Source organism: Pseudopipra pipra, chromosome 2 (genome assembly GCF_036250125.1).
Source record: "Pseudopipra pipra isolate bDixPip1 chromosome 2, bDixPip1.hap1, whole genome shotgun sequence".
Classification (NCBI taxonomy): Eukaryota; Metazoa; Chordata; class Aves; order Passeriformes; family Pipridae; genus Pseudopipra; species Pseudopipra pipra.
Genome location: NC_087550.1, coordinates 34,723,403 through 34,743,207, shown reverse-complemented (window position 1 = coordinate 34,743,207; position 19,805 = coordinate 34,723,403). Strand labels below are relative to the sequence as shown.

General features: G+C 37.5%; 1 protein-coding gene across 35 annotated transcripts in view; it reads right to left on the bottom strand.

Annotated features, from left to right (window-relative positions):
* The window catches only part of DLG2 (discs large MAGUK scaffold protein 2), a 998,134-nt gene that overhangs the window by 38,556 nt on the left and 939,773 nt on the right, over positions 1–19,805 (bottom strand). For all 35 annotated transcript variants that reach the window (XM_064644938.1, XM_064644939.1, XM_064644940.1 and 32 more), the window contains 2 exons: positions 13,481–13,657; positions 3,293–3,368 (listed from right to left, as the gene is read on the bottom strand). In XM_064644938.1, the coding sequence (XP_064501008.1) occupies positions 3,293–3,368; positions 13,481–13,657 (253 nt within the window). The remainder of the gene's footprint in view (positions 1–3,292; positions 3,369–13,480; positions 13,658–19,805) is intronic.

The following is a 19,805-nucleotide window of genomic DNA, read 5'->3' as shown; positions in this document are numbered from 1 at the left end:
GCCCAGTAGCTGTTTCTGAAGTCTAATAGCAGATGTTTAAATGGAAAAGTAGAAGAAACATGATCCTTCCCTGTTTATAACCTCTCTGCTTCTTGAAATCAGATGTTAAAAGATGCCACTGGTTCCATTGTTTGCTAATGTATCTAATTCCTTTTTATTTTATTCCTATTTATTTTTATACAACATCCTGTAATAATGAGCATCAGAATTTAATTATTGCATGGAAAGGTACTATCCATTGCCTTATTTAAACCTGAGATCAGAAGGTTTCTCTGGATCTCCCTAACTGTGATTCACATTCACTGTTTTTGTATGCACTCTGATTTTGTAGACTTTAATTTCACAAGCCATGGATTGGAGGAGTCAAATAAAACAAACTTAAAGTGATATAAATATTCTAAACCACATTTTTAAGAAGTGCTGAGCTAATTTTCTAGATGAAGTAATGCACCCAAGTTTGGCCTTTGAAAAGATTATCCTTTGGCTCTCCCTGCTAATAGGTTTGTCAACTGTGTTGCTGAGTATTCTTAACACCTTTTCAGTGCTGATCAACTACAAATGTCACGCTATGCATAACACTTTGTATCTCATTGCTGGATTTGGGATTAAAAATAGGTATAAACAGATGAAAATGCCTAAGAATTTATAAACCCATAGAATAACTAGATATTTTCTACTTTAAAATCAGAGTTATTGCAAAGAAATTGTGGTACTACCTCAGGAAACCTTTGCTGTGTGTTATTAGCTTTTGAACATTACTTTTATAGGGGAAGAAAGGGCTTGGGACCAGTGGAGCGATTCAGGTAAAATTGCAAGAGGGTAACACTTTTACCTGTGCAAACCCCCCAAGGATTCTCTATATTCAGTTAAGTTTTGGTTCTTTTTAAAAAATGCTTATATGCACATCTCCTGGCCAAATTTAGGAATATCCCATGAAAAGTCTTCTCTCAGTTTCATCTTTAGAGTAAACTAAGACAGTTCCACTTGCCCACACAGTCTTGAACGTGTGAACCAAAGGTGCCACAGACACACATAAACTCATTCCTATCTGAATTTTGATTTTAATTTTGAAACTAAAGAGTTTTCCCGGGCCTACTGCAGCCCTGTTTATTTGGGCTGAATTGCTTCCAGATTAAAGAAAAAAAAAAGATAAAAAAATAAAGCATGGACAGCTTATACCACTTCTTTTTGAACACTGAAAGACCAAATGGAAATACTGACCCCTAAAATGAACATACATGTATATTCAAATATGTACTCAAACATTTTATGTGTTGATGCTTAGTTTAAGAGTGAATCCTCCTTTTCTTTTTGCTCTTTCAATCACAGGCCTCCATTATCTTTTCCCAAAACTTTTGAAATTGTAGGACTTCATATGTATATATATATATATATATATATATACATATACGTATATATATATATACGTATATGTATATATATATATATATATATATGTATTTTCTTTTTTAGCAAGCACTAAAATAGAAAGCTTGGTCCCAAAAGGGTACAATGATTTTGGTCTGTAATTATACAATTTCCTAAACACTGAAACAAACAATGACGTTGACTGGCTGGAATATTAATGCTACACTGATGATAAAAATGGAAAAACTATTTGGGGAATCAAGAGCTAATTAAATTCTTGACAGACTCACAGGAATAAGGACCATTAGTTATATGAATGAATTATTCCCCTGAGGCTTTGATTATGTACAGGAAACAGACATTTAACAAGTGATTTTATTGGCAATCTAAAACTTATTATCTCCCCAAATAAGTGGCAACATTAATTTACAGGGTTGCAAAGCACGGTCATTTCAAACTGAAAAACAGAATTCTGACTCCTGAAGAAATGCAATGAGATTAATCAGTTCTTTCTTAATACATTTTGTTATGTATTTTATACAAAAGTTATCTGCATGTGCAAACAATATTCAGAGGCTGAAGACTGATTCCATGTGCCTCATAAGTCTGGAAAACTGGTTTCAATCAGTGCAATTGCAAATGAATTCAGGAACTATTCTGTAGAGCAGTAAGAGGGAAGTATTTGAAGATCTGGAATATTATTTTGCTGGCATATAGAGGCTTGGAAACTACTGCCCTAGGAACTGTGTGTTCATAGCAAGAGGATATTCTTACCCTGTTAATCTGTCTGAAAGGATGGAATAAACAGGGATAAAGAAATTATTCATTATAGAGGGAAAGTGAAGCAAGAAGAGATCGAGTATTTCAAACTATGCAAAGGCCACAGCAACAGAAGGTCTGGAAGGGACCTGCTGAACCACTTGGTTCTTTCCCTTGCTAGCACCTACCTATGACCATGTCCTCTCATCACACAGTTTTGGCCCTGCCCTGTTTTTTTTCAACCAAACAGGACTTTTTCCTGATGGTTTCTGAATCTCTGTCTCATAGTTTGCTCACAGAAGCCCTTAGTTGTAAACCCCATGCATGCCAACTGGACTGTTTTCAAAAATAAATCCCTGCAAATGTCAAGTATTTACTACTGCTACAATTGCAAGCTACACTTCTGCAGAAAAATATACCTTAACAGCCAGGACTGCAGGCATTTCTCATGCTGTAATGCTTGCTAGCCAGATGGCAACACACAGGATATTAGACATCAGGCTAGTGAGAACTGCTGCCTGTTGGGTACAATCACAGCAATGCTGTGGAGTGGTGGCAGCAGGAATGCTGTTCTGTGCAGGCACCGCTGGTGGAAGGGAACTCTCATTTTTCGTGTTGGTTTGCCACTGTGCCTGCTGTGAAACACACTAGTGTTCAATGTCTGTCACAACTGTCAAAGCAGAACATCCAAACCCTAAATTTTTGCATCTGGGACTTCTTAACTTTCAATCCTTGATTTGAGATTTAACAGCTTTTGAAGCCAGGGAATTTACACTTCTGGCCCTATTTCATTGAACAGTTATCCATCTGCATTAATTTTTCAAGTCTTTTCTTCCCTATCTCTCATTTAACTAAAATCACAGCTATCACAGAATGCTTTTAATTTTTTTAGTATCTTCCCATTAGGAGGCATTGTCATTCAGTATTATTATAAAAAGAATAATTGAATATTTCAAAGATTATATATTATATATATAAATATACAGCTTATTAGAATATATAAAATAATTTTATATATATATTAATCTCCTGTCTATATTTCGCTATTCTGTAGGTCTTTGTTGCAACAACCTAAATATTCCTTATGATGCTAAAATTTTCTCTACTCTGAAACTTATAAAACACTTGCAAAGTGCAATGTCAAAAGGTTTCACTATTTACCTACCCCTTTTGCATCAATTACACCAGGTTTTGCATTGAATTTCACCGTCTTCAAGCGTGCACGTTCCTTTCTTTCAACTCTGGAAATAAGAAAACACAAACGAAGAAACACATGTTGATTATATCAGCATTTTGTATGATACATTTGATATCTGCTCTCCCAAGACTTACTATACATAAAGCAAGCATTTAAAACAAATTTCATAAATTAAAAAGAGAGGTCTCTTCTTCAGCCAAGCACCAGTTTTTTGGTAAACACAGGACTGGATTTGAAGAGCCTTGGCTGCCCTGCACCAGCAGAACAGCACTGCCTCCTAACACACACGGGAGTGTGGGAAAAGCATGCCAGGGACAGATTTACTCTCTCTAATTTAAGCTGTTCAAAAATGAGGCAAAATTTAGAGTTCTTCTATGGTCAGAGGAATGAAACAAGGACAGAGAGAGAATGAGCTGTGCACCTTAGTGTACTTTACGGTGGAGTAAATTTTAAATCGTACAAATAATGTAAAGTGAATCCCACAATTCACTTGAATATAAGGCTAGTCATGTCCTTACCCTGATTAATATGGACATTACTGTAAAAGTGACATCTCCTACCTTTGCAAGATCATCTACAGAATCTATCACCTGACTCAAGTAAAAAAATCTGATAATCCACTGGCTCAAGTAAAAAAATTCAATCATCTACCTGAAATTGAAATTCTAGCCCTATTTGTCTAAATCGGCAATTGCTCTAGGAAATCTAAGTTGAATCTTGCAAAGCTAGCTTATAAGAGGTCAATATTGTGTTTTTATTGGACAACAAATAGTTGAGAAAAAAATGAGATTTGTTATATCCTCCAAAGTGGTCCTCATATGGCCCTCTTTTCTAACTTTCACAGTTTCCCACATATGGCAATAGAATACATTCCTGCAAATCTTTTGGTTTCTAAGTCTGGGTAGTAAGAATACATAGTTTCTGATAATTATTTTTAAAAATAAAAACTCGAGTGTTTTGATAGAATGATAATTAACACAACATGTTTCCTTCTGTCTGAGTAGGCTTATATATGTCCTACTGAAAAACAGTGAATGTTGGTTACTATAGCTACAGTTTAAATTTAGATTAAATGCATTTCTCTGTACATGTGGAATATTCACATGGAAATAGCTCAAATGCAGCTTTCAAACTAAATCTATGTTATTAAAAAGCCATGAACAGTCTCAAACTAAAATTAGCAGATAAAGTCCCTTGGTAGTACCGGTAAAAATGAAGACTTGAGGCTGTGTAATTGCCTAAATAGGATGGATACCTTCTGAGGAAATAATTAGCACAAATGAACACAATATTCTACTTATGAATCTGTGTTAACATTTAAACTTATTCCAGCCCTGCCTAACTTCCTAAAACATCTGTTTTTAACTATTTCTTATTCATTGCATAAAAGTACAAAGATCAGTGTTTACCGAGCCATAGCGCTGTCTACTCTCTTATATGGATCTGAATCATGGGTCGTCTATCGCCACCACCTGCGTCTCCTAGAACGCTTCCATCAACGCTGCCTCCATACAATCCTAAACATCCACTGGTCAGATTACGTGACCAATACATCTGTTCTAGAACAAGCAGCAATCACAAGTATTGAGGCCATGTTGATGAGAACACAGCTGCACTGGGCAGGGCATGTCTCAAGGATGAAGGACCACCACCTCCCTAAGATCTTGCTTTACGGCGAACTTGCCACCGGCTGCCGCAAGAGAGGAGCCCTGAAGAAAAGATTCAAGGACTCCCTGAAACAACATGTCAGCCTTGGCCATACTGATCACCATAACTGGTCTACTCTGGCCTCAAATCGGGAGGTCTGGAGACACACCATCTAATACGCTGCTGATGCTTTTGAGAACGCATGCAGCATGCATGCTGATGCTTTTGAGAACGCATGCAGGATCACTCTCGAGGAGAAAAGACAATGCAGAAAGAATTGTGTCTTGCAGAATATACCACCTAAGGAGTCTTTCTGCTGTGCCTTTTGCAATCGGACATGTCTATCTCGTATTGGCCTCATTAGCCACCAGTGTGCTTGTAACAAACGTGGATAGAGCCTTTCCCAAATCTTCGTTCGCAAAGCCCAGCCATGACTGACATGACATTCGTTGCATAAAGAAATTTGGAAATTAACCCCGAAGAGTGAATATTATGAAGTTTATAAAAGTTGCATTAGCAGCCATGGAGGCATTGCTCTTTCTAGAGGCATAGCAGACAGATAACGAACTGCAGAAACATTCTGCATTGCCTTAAGAGGTTTTTAAATAGTGTCATTAAGTGTCATTAGTCCTCCAGGCAAACATAGCAACAATGTTCATATATGCTCAGCATGCCTACTGAATATTCCAAACCTTTCATCATCTGACACTGTATTAAGGGTAGCACACAGTGTTGCCTCCCATTACAATTTTCCTGACACCTTCCACAATAAAACTGTTCCCAGTTACTTATAATTTAGCTGAACTGTAAACTTCCAAGCTGAAATTTTCTATGTTTCAGGCTGCTTACATTACTGTTGCTGCCTGAAATGTCAAAGAAATAGGTTAGCTATTAGAAAAAGGTTAGGACAAAACAAATGGTTTTGTCCAATTTATAATATGCTCTTAAAGTGCTTCAGCTCAGGTTCTCTATTGCCTTCATGTCTTTGGTTTGGGACTTGAATTGTGGCAGTGGGTTGGTCTAGTGGTAGGAACAAACCTCTCTTTTTCCTGAAGGAATCAACCTAAGTTTCTGAAAAGCCTTGGTTTTACGTGTTCTGGAGAACTCTGAATTTAGTTTTGGTTCTTCAAAAATTTAATCTTTGTTGAAATGGTCAAGGTGCAGGACTGCAGTGAACTTCGATGTTCTCAGAATTTCTCATCTGGGCTACCAGGACACTTTTGCCATAGACAGAGCTAAAAAGGGAACTAAAATGATGAAGATACAAAGTTTTGAATACCAGTTCTTTTAGATTCATTGATCCAGCTCTTAGAAAGTACGCTTTTTAAAGGAACACTAATTCAAACATTTTTGGCACTTTTGAATTTTCAGGGTTGTAATTGCTATATTTAAGGAAAAATAAAGTTGACTGCCTTTATTTCCCAAATTAAAAAGTAGTTTAGGTCCAAAGGGTTATTTGCAGCAGCTGATACTGCGAATGTCTATATATGAGTGTCAATTCCTTACAGTGCTTTATCTGACAGCAAACCCACTATCCCTTGAACAATATTTTGATCCATCATCTGAAGAAATTGCTTATATATAGGAAGGAGTGTTTTACTTCAAAAACACTCATGCATTTTCATTCACCTCTGCTGCACAAAGCAGGATTATGGGGAGTTATGCAAAAACATGAAGTGAAGGAGGAGGACTCCTGTCTGCCAAATTTGCAGAGGCCCAGATATGCAGCCCTGACTTGTCTGATGTACATATTGCTGCTGTGCTCCTTTCTAATTACATATTTGCTTGATACAGGTACACCTAAGGGATCAGGAAAGCATAGATATCATTTCCAAAACAAATTCATGGCTCAAGTCCCATTTTCAAAAGTGCTTGAGGAGTCACCAAAACTAAAAGAGATTTCAAGAAATGTTGAAAGAAACCTACTCCCAGCATTCAAATGTAACTTGGGAGCTGAAACGCTCTGAGTCCTGAGCACCACCTAGCACAACTGATGGGGATTTCACCTCCATCTTCCCACCCATTCTCCAAGCACAACTCCCTGCAGAAACCCGGCTGTGTACAGGGAAATTGTCTAAGACCCTCTGAGATATGGGACAGTTGGAGTATACGCTGTATACTCGCTTTCCCTTTCAAACATTCCTGGTAGTAGACACATTTGGCCCTTCTTTTTGGAGATGGTCAGGATTCACTCTCTGCTTCCCATGTAAAGCTAAAAGAGTGGAGCAGTATATTGAAAACATACATCAGCCTTCAGGTTCCCTCACTAGCAATTTCAAGACTTCAGTTCTTTGGGGTGCTGTTCTCTTCCTGCTCCTCTGAGGAACTTATTACTGGGATGCAAGACATTACACTGCAATGTCTATCTGCTTTTGTGTTTCTGGCCACATGTAGCTATTCAAAATGGGCCTGTGGGATTTTTCAAAATGAGACTTTCAGTTCTTCATGTGTGCTGGAAACAAGAAAAAAAATCAAATATAACTGAACAGGACATGAACTGTGATTGCCCATTTTTGGAGGTTAATGGACCAGTTTTGTCAGTGCCTTTCTAAAAGCAGAAATGTAGAATATGAAGTGAGACATGCTTTAATCTTCAATAACAGTATCCATCACTGATGTAGAATACAGATGCAAATTGCAAATTGGTTTCAAGGATGAAATAAAATTGTAACAGTAGCCTAATTTGCACAGATTTTGCATTGAGGTGTTTTGCACAATGAAAGTTATTTCCAAATCCAGCATGAGTACTGTAGTGAGGAGAGTAGCAAATAGAAAAAAATAATGCAAATTTGGTACTTGAAAGAGCTTCCTATATTTTGTATCTTTATTAGTATGTCTCTTCTTATCTTGCTTCTCCATTTCCAGGTCATCTGCATTATATTTTTTTTGCCTGCCCATCAAGTGAGAGATAAGTGAAAATACATACATACTATTTATAGTTTAAATCAGTGGTCTCAGTTCATAGCTTTTTATTGCTTCCATCCTTTGCACTGCTTACTATTGTTCATGTGAGGTCTGAGCTTACCAAGATTCCCATTCTCAAAATTATTTTTGAGCATTCCTGAAGTAGCTTTTTTGCAACTGAACACGTATCTTTCAGTAGGAGAGAATGTGCTCTGGTTCAGCTCTCCACTGTCAGTGACTTGCTTATAGAGAGCAGCTCATCACCTGGTCAATATTTATGAAAAGAGTAGACCCAGTGACATTAGGAATTGAATTCTCATAAAATTGTAGAACAACCTTTTTCTGTTTAAAAGCTAACAGCTGTTTTCCTTTGGCACAAGTCTCCCATCATTGCAAGAGCACAGGAAGAAGTTTATACCTACATATACATACCAATTTTATTCCATACTTAATTTTTCCAATTATATTAGTAGGTATAGTCAGGTAACTTATTTTAGACAAAGCTTACACGATTATGCCATGTTAAAAAGTTTTATCATCTAAGGATTAAAATCTTATTAAAATCTTAGAAAGGTAGACAATTTACAGGAAACCATTAAACACAAAACTCACTTGAGTGGATAAACATGCCCTTCTGCCAAGCTGAGCAGAATAACAAATTTAAGCTGGCTTTTTGCCCACAGGGACTTCTGTGCTGGGAAAACCTCTTGTTTCTTGTCCTTAAATGTTTGTGAAACAAACATTTTGTGAAACAAAATTTTGTGAAACAGAAAGTTTTGTGTACTTTTCCCCCCACTTTGCTCTGAAAGAAGAGAGTGGTTACATGCATTTGTGGGGAGAATGTTGTGTATTTGAGAACACAAATATCAGGCTGGTACCATCATACACCTCCAGCTGGTAACAAGAGAGATATAAGTTGCATAACATTTTGCAGTCAGATGTACTTAAACTATCTAAAAATGGGTATCTTAGAATGATGTCCAGTCTGATAACAGTTTTGTGACTGCACATCTTAAAGACAATAGAAAGATTAATGTAATTATTTCAGTGTTTTCAGGCCAAATCCTCACTGTCTGCAGTAGTAAAAGTGGCGAGAATTTACGCTCAGTCATTCTGGGGCAATCTGTGTGAAATCTCAGGCTGTATTTCGGACCCACAGACTCAAGTCAAGCAGATATGCACACATCATAGAAAATACTGAAGCTTGACATTCATGAGGTGGGAGGTTGCTGTTGTGGGGCGCTTGCAATGTAGGACCTTGTCTGTGTGCAGGGACTCAGCAAAGAAAAAGTGAAAAGAACTGGAGGTGTAAAATCAATGCTACAGCAAATTAAAATCTCTTTACTACTGAATTAGTATCTGTCTAGGAATTTAATACACTCTGACTTATGCACATTGGTTTTGTGCATTTTGTTCATTCTAATGTGAGTGTTTCCATGGGCAGGCAATCTTAGATATAGGCTGCTCAGCTTGCTGTTGCCCTTTATGGGAAGCTTAATTTGTTTTTTTTTTTTCATACGAATAATAGGAAGGACAACGAGGCAAATAAAAATTCTCATGATCAAAAGCACAGCATATGTAGAAATTCTAATCTAAATCTATACATATATACATGTAAATGTAACAAAAATCCAGTATAAATCTAGTTCTGTTGGTCATTTTAGTATAAATAGAAATTTTCAATGATAAGGGAGCAATTCACATACATAAACAGTGCACTGGCAATACTGCAGGCTGCCTGAGACATTGGTACAGAGCTGGTAGTTATGTCCCCTCACCCTGGACATCCTGCCTGATATAATTGTGCCCTACTGTCACCTTAAACATAACTTGGATAAATCTTTTGGGAAGATGTGGAACCAAGAAAAATTTGGTCTGAAATGTTCATTGATTAATACTATATAATAACTATTTAGTGATTGGTATACTGCAACTGAAGTGGTTTGCCACCTCTCACGCTGAAGTCCTATTCTTCCCAACACCAACATGATACAATACCACAACACCTTTAGAGCATTATATTGGCTACTCAATCTCGTGGTTGAGAACAACAGCTGTAATCAGACAATAAATACATACTGACAAATGGACAAAATGTTGTTTTCAGATGTAGAAATGGTTGCAATTGTATTTAAGAACTGAAGGGTATTGAGAATTTAATTTTTGTTAATCTCCACAGAGGTCATTGGCTCACTGGTTCATGAGATTTGGTCCTTGCACAGATCAGTGGAGAAACATGGGGCTACCCCCATTTCTTTGTGTTGTCTCTTTCAGTAACCTTCTTTTAGCTGCAGTGCTGCCCTCCAAAACTCCCTTTTAAAGCCTGACTTTTCAATTTAACCATAATTGAGGCAACAACTCCACACATTGGCAGCAGCACTGAAATCTAAGGACAAAAAAAAATCTTTCAAACGCTATTAAATAACTGAGAGGTATAGTTTGGTAATGTATCCAACATCCTGGAGACAATAATGAGTGGCAGCTCCCCTATAATTTTAAATTAGGATTTCTTCTGGTATATCACATATGTCATAGAGGAGTCTTGATTTATCATTCAAAATTTCTCTAATCAGCTCATGCTAGAATGTCACTGCATGATGGGCTGTCCCATAAAAAAATAAAAAAACCTAAATACATGGAAAGTAATCACCATTACATGGCACCTCAGAGAAGTAATATAATGTACTTGTTACTGCTTTATGTGTTTATATACATACACACATATATATAGATATATTTGTGTACATGTGTATGTCTCTCTCAAAACCAGAACTGAAGTGGTCACTGGCTTTCAGAGCTATTCTATAATGATTTAACTCATGGAAAATGCAGTAATTATATCTTAGTTGTTGCTGTACAGGAGTTGAAATAGCAAAGCAGATAACTAAGAGATTAACCCTGGAACTAACAATTCCTGGATCTCTACAGCCTCTCCCTGGCCTAAAGTGCAAAAAACATCAAAGTGCAAAATCCCACAGGGTAGTATTCCACAGGCAGGAAAAGGAATATAAGCACAACACCAAAACCAAACCCCACTAATCCAACTCCCCAGAAAATGCAGACCCCATAATAAAAGATATAGAAATGAATGGGGGATTGAAAAATATAACACAAACATAAAATCCCTTCAATTTAGAGCATTGTAGGAAGTTGGGCTTTCACTAGTCACAGCCCAAGAAACAGCTACAGACTTTCTTTTATTCCTTCCTTTCTATCACAATATTTTACTGACAGATATTACATATGTTATATGACATATAATAGAATGTTTATAGAAATAATCCCATATAAACTATAAGATGCATAGCATTCTGGAGTCAACAGCTTAAATGAAGGTTTCCATGCCCTGGTATCCTATATTTAGTCAGATGAATCCCAGACCTTTAGACAAAGCCTCCTACAGTCAATAATGCATACCTGCAAAGGAAATTCAACTCTGAATTAGCAAATTCTGTCAAATATGATGAGCTTTATTTTCTTTAACTCAGCCCTGTGCACATTGATTTCTCATCCTCCCCTTGGGTGGTATAAATGACCACAGAAAATGCTGGCAAGAGCGCATCAGTCTCACTGGCTCTGAGGAATCATCCAGAATCCACAGAAAAGAAACAATACTCACTTTTCAGTGCATTGATAAAAATAACCTTGTGCCACTGAAACCTTATGAAATAACAGCAACGTCCTCCCATCCCAGCTCAGGTGTATCATGTCATTATATTAATGCAGACAGAAAATCAGATGCCATTGATTTTTCCAAGCTTCTCAGATTCACTAGTAAAGAATCAGGATGACAAGTGGAGAGCATGGTAACTATAACTGCATCTTTTAAAATTCAAGACTCTTATTTTTAGTCTCTAACTAACCTATTTTCATCTTGTCTCATCTTTCTTTTTTTAATTTTAATTTTTTTTCATTCTGTTTTCTCCCAGCATTTCCTAAGCTACATCTTATTCCTAGGCTCTCTTATATGTCTGACCTTGACAAGAGAACATCTATCTTTTGTCCTTGAAAACACTACTGTGGGGGTAACCCAATTAGCTTTAGGCACATACAACCTCTCCACCTTACAGGATATACAATTCCACATCTTAATTAGCTGCTTCGCTTTGCCATTTCCCCCTGTATAGTTCTCTTATTATGTAAGACAGCTTTTTGTAGTTTTTCATAGGAGACACCACACTGTGAGTGAGCTTTGTGCATGCACTTAGTGTTAACTGAATAAACTTCCCTTTTTCCATGTGTGATCCAATCGTGTCATTACAACAGTGTTTACTGTAGCAGGCAAGTATTCCTTTTTAAATATCTAGAGACTAACTCTGGTTAATGAGCACATTTTTCCATCTTAAAAGTTATAACCTAGTTTTTATTTCTATCTATTATCCAACTTCAAAATTACTCTTTGCTGAAAAACCAGGTTTAGTTGCTATTAAAATATGGTCATGATTAGATAAAATAAGGTCCTTACAGGGCTCATGTCAACAATGTATTTGATGGCCTTTCAGTTTACTTTTATATGATTTAGAATAATGAGTACCATAAGCTCTATTAGTACCTGGGCCAACTCTCTTGAAACAGCAGCAGGTGCTCTATAGAGTATCAAGCATCCCATTTCTCTACAACAGAAAATGGGCATGATATTTTTTTATATTAATGCTAAAGCTGAAATAGCTAAGAATAAAAAGTTTATATTCAGTATGAGAGCATTGCTGCAAAAGAGCAATTGCTGCAATATGTTTTGACTGATTTCATTTTCCTCCTACCCTTTCAGTTCTTGACCTTTCTGTAGCAACTATCAACAGAGGCAGGAAGTAATACTGATTTGTGTGTTCCTTCTGATACTATCAGAGACTTGTGGCTAATTTTACAAAAGCATCTAGACAGAATAAACAACACAAACAATGAGAGAGATTCAGATGTCTGTTCTGTCTCCAGCAGTCACCATGAATCCATCACAGACAAACAAAGATTCAGATTTAGCTTGGAGAGCAGCTGAAAGTTCCTTCATTTACATTATATGAAAAATTTACTGTGATATTGATTGTCCATCAGTTTCCAGGCAAGCAGAGATTAAATTAAGAGATTTTGAAGCTAAAGATGACCATTATATAATTTAGCATCATTTTTTTGCATCACACAGGCTGAGAAGTTTAATTCTATTAGTCTCTCAAAAGAAAGACATAAAGTCTTGATTTGAAAATGTCAAGACATTCATTACAGTTTGATGCTATGGCTAATGACCCTGACATTAAAACATGCACTCCACTTCAAATTCAGAGTTTATTCCCAGGCTTGGGTTCTGGTTATTCCTCTTTCTGCAGAAGCTCTTTGGTAGACAGTGATCTCTTCCTCTTCCCCTCTTTCTTTGTGAAGTTACTAATCCCCTACAACTGAGTCACCTTTTGAGTTTCTTTTCAGTACAGTTAAACAGTCTGAATTCCTTAAATCTCACAGCAAATATTGTATCTTCCAACTCTTGAAATAACTGTGGCATTTTCTTCAACTTTCCCCAGAGTTTTAGTAGATTGATGCACACTGTCTTTGGAAAAAAAATTAAATATTTTAACATAATGACCAAGGATGTAAAAAGAAAGAGACAGCACTCACCTCCTCTTGCTGGGTATAACTCCCATTTCCTCACTGTCTCCCTCCAGAGTGACCCTCCTTGCCTGCCACCATTCATCATCTGAGGCATTGATGACATGAAGGATGTCCCCATACTTAAAACTGAGTCCTTGGCTTGGGAGGCCACTGTCTTTGCTCTTGTCATAGTCAAACATGGCTCTGTGAAAGGAAATAAAGATATGAAGACAGGTGATTATATCAGTCTTGGAAACATTTACTCTGAAGCACTAATCATATTTTATGTTACAGCTAACCCTTGCTTCTTTCCAAAAAGTCCCTCTTGTCAACTTGCCAACAGCCACGTGTGGCTGTTGAGCTTGTTTTTTTTCAGACTTTCTTTTGGTCAGACAGGGGTTGTCTGGCAGACAGGGGTGCATTGGGAGGACTAAACATAAGGGACCAAACCTACGCTGGGTGTAATGCATTTCTTTAGGTGAATGGATGCATATATCTTAGCATCTAGATCAGACTGGAAGTGAGCTTTCAAAGGGAATCTCTTGATTATTCCCACTCACAGTGCTTTGGTTGATGTCCTGGAGCTGTGTTGGGTTGCCAACATTGTATTTCTAAAATTTGAAACTAAACGGATAGATGCCCTGACTAGAGTAGTGCTAGTCTGACATACACCCCTCAAATGGACCTAGGGTGCAGACAGCACCACAGATTTCACTCCCTGTGTTCAGTTCCCCGGTAGTACAGCACCTGCTCAAGCAGCCCTAGCTCTTTTCATCAATGCTGAAGATGTTTTCCACCAGTTTGAAGTGGACCTCCACCTTGGGTATACCTATACAAAAAAGCCTCATGTATAGGACATGTATGTGAACATAGGATGTATATCTAAATCCAGGGACTCCATAAACACAAACCGAAAGCCAGCTTTAAGGTACCTGGGTATCAGACTGTGTCTGGGCATAGTTCAGCATGAATTTGCTGCCTAAGTGTTTAACCTAGATCCTGGGAAAGACTTTCAGCCTGCCCTGAGCTCTATATTACCAAGTTACAGTGATACCAACTCTGAGCCTCATCCAGTCCTATGCCTGGCACCTACACCAGCAGTCCTCAGGGTACATGCACCCCAGTTTCTGAGGGGAAGACCCTTCACGTGAATCCCAGCCACACTGCAAATGAGTGCAGGTCACTCATTGGAGTTACCTAGCTAAAAATCCAGATCTTGATTTCTTACACGAAAAAATACTTGGAAATACTTTTCCTATGTAAAATATTGTTTAAAGATCATGCCTGTCAAGAACTGATATTTATTTCCTATAGGGAAAATTATATGATTATAAACCTGGCTACAGAAATGTTAGATCAGTAAAATCCCAATGTGTCTGATAATTCCTACTCTTTTATTGTCAGAAATAAAACTGTGGCAATCTCTTCACTGGTACACACTTCTTTGAGAAGGATTTGATGTAATTAATTGTTGTGCATTGCAGTGTAATTGGAAAGAATGATTATAGCATCTTTGTGGGTAGATTTAAAACATTCAAGGCTACCTCTCACAATAAGGAGAACTTTGAAAGAAGTTATGACTATAAAGTAGTTGTGACTATGCACTCAAAATAATTTAAAACTCATAAACACTCATTCTGCATGGAAAGTATGATTCAGTAGGAAGAAAAATGCTACTGAAATATGTCTTCTTTTAAAGAGTTTACAGTCTTGTACTAACATCTTCAAAAATGCCCAGATAATTCCCTTCTCTGAGGATAAAGGCTGCTGAATTTTACATAATCCATAAGTTTAGTTATGCTCGTGCCTTCCTTGGTAAATGTTCTTGGAATGCACGTAACCTTTGGAAAAAAATGATGGCTTAGCAGTGGAACAGTTTCTTTAAAAACTTGGCTATATCTTACTAAATATTTACATTCATAAAGGATTCTTATCAGTATCAGTCATCTGCTCCTTTTCATACGCAGCTTTCTGTGAGGACGTTTGATGAAGAACCTTATATATCCAGTTAAGTATCATTAGACACCTCTGCTTAACCAATTAGTGATACCTGACCTCTGGAAAATGGCAGTGCATACACAAACAGGCATACAATGTATCACCTTGTTGGTGTTGCCTTTTTCAGCATGCCATGGTCAGAATTTTACCATTGTATTGAACAGTCACTGTCTTAAAAATTCACTGAATAATTGTGTACCTTGCCATGGAAGCCTATCAACGTCTCAAAACCCCTAACCACGCAGTTGGCAGCTGTGCTGATTGCTGGGCAGATGTCATATAATCCTGATTCCAGGAACAATTAAATTACCCAAAATGAAGGACAGTATCTTCTGTTGCAGACAATAAGCAAGGCTGCCATATCCCAGATGTAAAACACCTGCTATACCGGAAATGCTCTGTATCTGTTGAGTTCTAAGACTGAGGTTGTGTTTCAAAAGCTAAGTAGTAGAAAGAAAGTAGGACAATGTTCTTTGTCCTTGAACAGACATTTGCACTTCAGAGCCCACGTGTTAACTTAAAATCAGACTGCCATCATGCTAGCTGATGTTAATGACGAATGCAGATGGCAATGTTTGCCACTGACTTGCTTTGATTGGAGTAATCATGTGCAATGCTAATTAAAATGAGATTTTAGATCTCAGACAAGAGAATTTTTGAGCATACTTTTCACTGAAAGAAAGATTTTGTGGCTGATGCTCTACAGACGTTGATTACTCCATTAGCAAATGAAAATGACATGAGAGCTGACTTCAGTGCTCTTTCCTAAACATTTCAAATTAAGAGCCAGGTCTAAGTTGGTAACACAGCCGTATTTTTGCTTACAACTTTGATAACATTTCTGGCTTTGTAAAACATACTTCTGCAAGTTTGCTGGCCCAGCTATAAAGCAAATGGAGGTCCTCCCTCTAGGCACCGTTGTATGCATGTAGAAGAGAACATGACTACCTTGGGCAACAGGGAGACCTGGGCATTCTCATCCTCACCACCTCAGGCGGCAAGTGCAATTTGAATCTCCAATTGCAAAATCTACTTTAAGAGGCTGGCATGTCATTTCTAATTTTCTACCTGATGAACAGCACCCAGTTCTGTTTGTGCTCAGTCTTGCAGATGTATATAAAAATAACACCTCTGCATGTGTTGAGTGTCAACTGACGTGATACAAAATTAATGCAGCCAGACCTCTTGTTTGTTTGGTGAAGGAACTGGGCAGGGCAGATAGAAAAAGATGCCTTTTTTTGCTTTGCCCTTTCATGTTTTTAGATAATGACATCCAAGTCTTACAGGATACTATGCTGCATTCTGCAAGCACTGAAATTTTCATCAAAGAGTCAAGCTCAGCCCTCAGCAAAGTCTATTTGTTCTATGCAAGCTTCTTTACCCAGATAACATACTAAATATGTTAGAAACCTTAAGTAGGTTCTGCCATGCCATGGGCATTATTGGTGGAAAGGTTAAAAAATAGTGGCATCTTTGCTAAATATTGTGCGTTAAGGAGAGGACATAAGCAACCCAATCCAACAAGAAAGCCACCTTTGCAAAGAGCAACCATCACTCCTCTCTGACAGATGAGGACCATATTTTCCTTTCAGTTAGAGAAGGACCAGAAAAATAGTCTTCCAAAATGAGACGTCTAATAGTGCAGCAGGATAGACCCACTCTGATAAGATCTAAAATCCAATCAAGCTATAATGCAACCTATCGTGCAAGATCAAATGCTGAACCCAGGGTGTTATCTTGGTTTTAATTATACTAAAACCATTCTGCTTCATCAGACTTCAAATACATACCCTGCTTTTTTGAAGTCTGTTTTGACAGATAAGCTGATAGCTGACCTGTAAATGTGTGACTAGCAGTCAATCACTTTATACTATAAAAGTCCAGTCCTCTTTCATACAGTCAGGTTCTTCTGATGTAACCCTTTTTGGGGTGTATGTGTGGTGATTTCTCCCTTGGGTGGGGGATGCCCCCCAAGGTTACTCCTCAAGATGTGTGTGAGAGAGATCTCCCCATGAGCATTGGTACTGGTGAGTTACATCAGATCTCTACTTAATAATTATTTCTTTTTGCTAGCTTTGATATAACTGCTTCAATAATTGCTTTGTTACAGTGTGTCAAAAGTGGTTCCATCACACCTCTGTAATTCCTTAAGCTTAAACTATTGACATAATCCAAGGCTAAGATTGGATGCAGCCTCACCTAGACTCTTCTCTGAGAAGGAGTTTAGAAAGCCAGGCATCCTTTCTGCATCTCTTGACTCAACAGCAGAGCTTTTCAATAAACTTTGTCTAAACCTTCCAGTCCCACCCGTAACAAATAGAAATGGCAAAGAAGTGTTATTCAAACCAGCCAGAGGATTTAACCCATGAAGACATGTCACAGCGCTCCCTCTGTGAAGAATTAGAGGTGTCTCCACAGAACGCAAGCACAACAGTGCAGATACTGGAGAGCCTGCTCAGCAGAGCTAATGAGCTTTTTGAACTTGCTAATATAACTATACAATTTCATATAGCTGAGTCTGTTTATTCATGGGTTGCTTGGGCAGTTCTCCAAGGCACTGAGCTGTAACTCATGTTTAGTGTCTTTTAATGCAGTATTAAAGAATAATAATCTCAATGACCTTTCAACTTTCTAATGGCATTTATTTGACAGCCTTGAACACTAGCAGTTTCTTTCTTTTCCTCTACAACTTATAAAAGTGCATCTTAAAGCACATCTTTGTGTGCATCTTTGTCTTTCAGGTGTCCTTCATGCTCAGTTGGCTGCTTGCATACCATCGTTCAGCCCTTTTTTGGATTATATAGGACAGAACCCAAAACTCTACAAGGCTTTCTCTGTGGCAGTAAGGCTTTTCTTTCCAAGTCAGCTGATTAAGTCTACTTTTGAATTGGGATACTCAATTTTTAATAATGAAGGGAATCAGTTTGAATTATTTATCTTCCATTCTAGAGCTGTCATCAATGTTATGACCACACCAGCATCAGAAAAACTCCTGTTCACTATCTTCTAGACACTGTACTTCACAAACAGGATTCAGGGTTACACAAGATAGATAACAGATTTTGAGGTTACAAATACAGTAAACACAGTGATTACTATGAGATGTGAATAAAATACTGAAATAGGGAACAGAGCTTGCTACTAACTAGTTAAACAGATGTAGTGAAATCATGACTTGGCCAGCTTAGCTCCCTTACTAGAAAAATAGCAATGGGAGTGGGTGTGATTATCAAAGGCATAAGGTATATGCACCAAATTTCCATTAACACATTAAAAATTTTTTTCCTCAGTTCCCAGTTTTTGCATGAGTTTTGGGAAAACTGTTTAGTATCTGTACAATATTTTGAAAGTGAAAAGTGCCATTCAAGTGCCAAGTATTGTTTCTGTGTTCTTGGCAAAAGCCTCCTGCTTGTAGAAAATGAAGAAATACAGTCCTGAGAAGTGAAGCAGAGGTGCAAACATTTAGAACAAGCTGGATGTGGTAAATATTTAGGATTACGTGAGTCTTGCTTCCCTGACATTACTCCAGACTTCAGAAGTGATCATTACACTAGGCTAATCCCAGCAGTAATTTGGGCAGAACCTAACAGGTTTTATTTTTGTGCTTGAGTGCTTCTTAATAATTTTTAGGAAGCCACATCAGCGTAAAACATGAAACAAGCATTTCACAACAGCATTCAAATTGCTCAGAAATTGTTTGGAATTAAATTACTGCCATTGCCAAGCTGTAATATACTGCCCAACATGCAGGGAGGTGTCTACTCGGCAGTGAAGACTACTAAAACAGGGACATCTTTTTTATTTCTTCCACTTAACATATCTCAGCATTTGAGGTATGTCCAAAAGCATATGTGCAGTAAATTTTTATTTCTAATGACACCTATTCTTGCAGCTAGAGTAATAAATGTTTGACATAGGAGAAAATATATCAGCTTTAACATAATAGAAAATCAATTCATTGTGCAATCCCATATATTGCAACCTATTGACACCCACAATGTCTACATTGTTACCAGCATTTGTAACATGAAAAATAGGGTACAGAAAGACTAAGTGATTTTCCTAAGCCTGAAAAGGGAATTTAACAGAGAAACCTCTTAGCTTCCTCAGCTAATGCTGTAAATACCATTGTAAGTTAGTAGTCTTCATAATCTTCCTGACAAGGCAAGGGATATTAATGCATTTAGAGTATAGTAATATATTTTGTTGAATGCTCCTCTATGTTCAGTACAAAACCCCAAAATCTTCCTCTCCCATATCACTGTACTATGGCTGTAATTTGATACAGTTCAGGTGCTGCGTGGCAGCTTTATTTGCATCTCTGAAATTATTTTCTTCTTCTTCTGGCACAGAT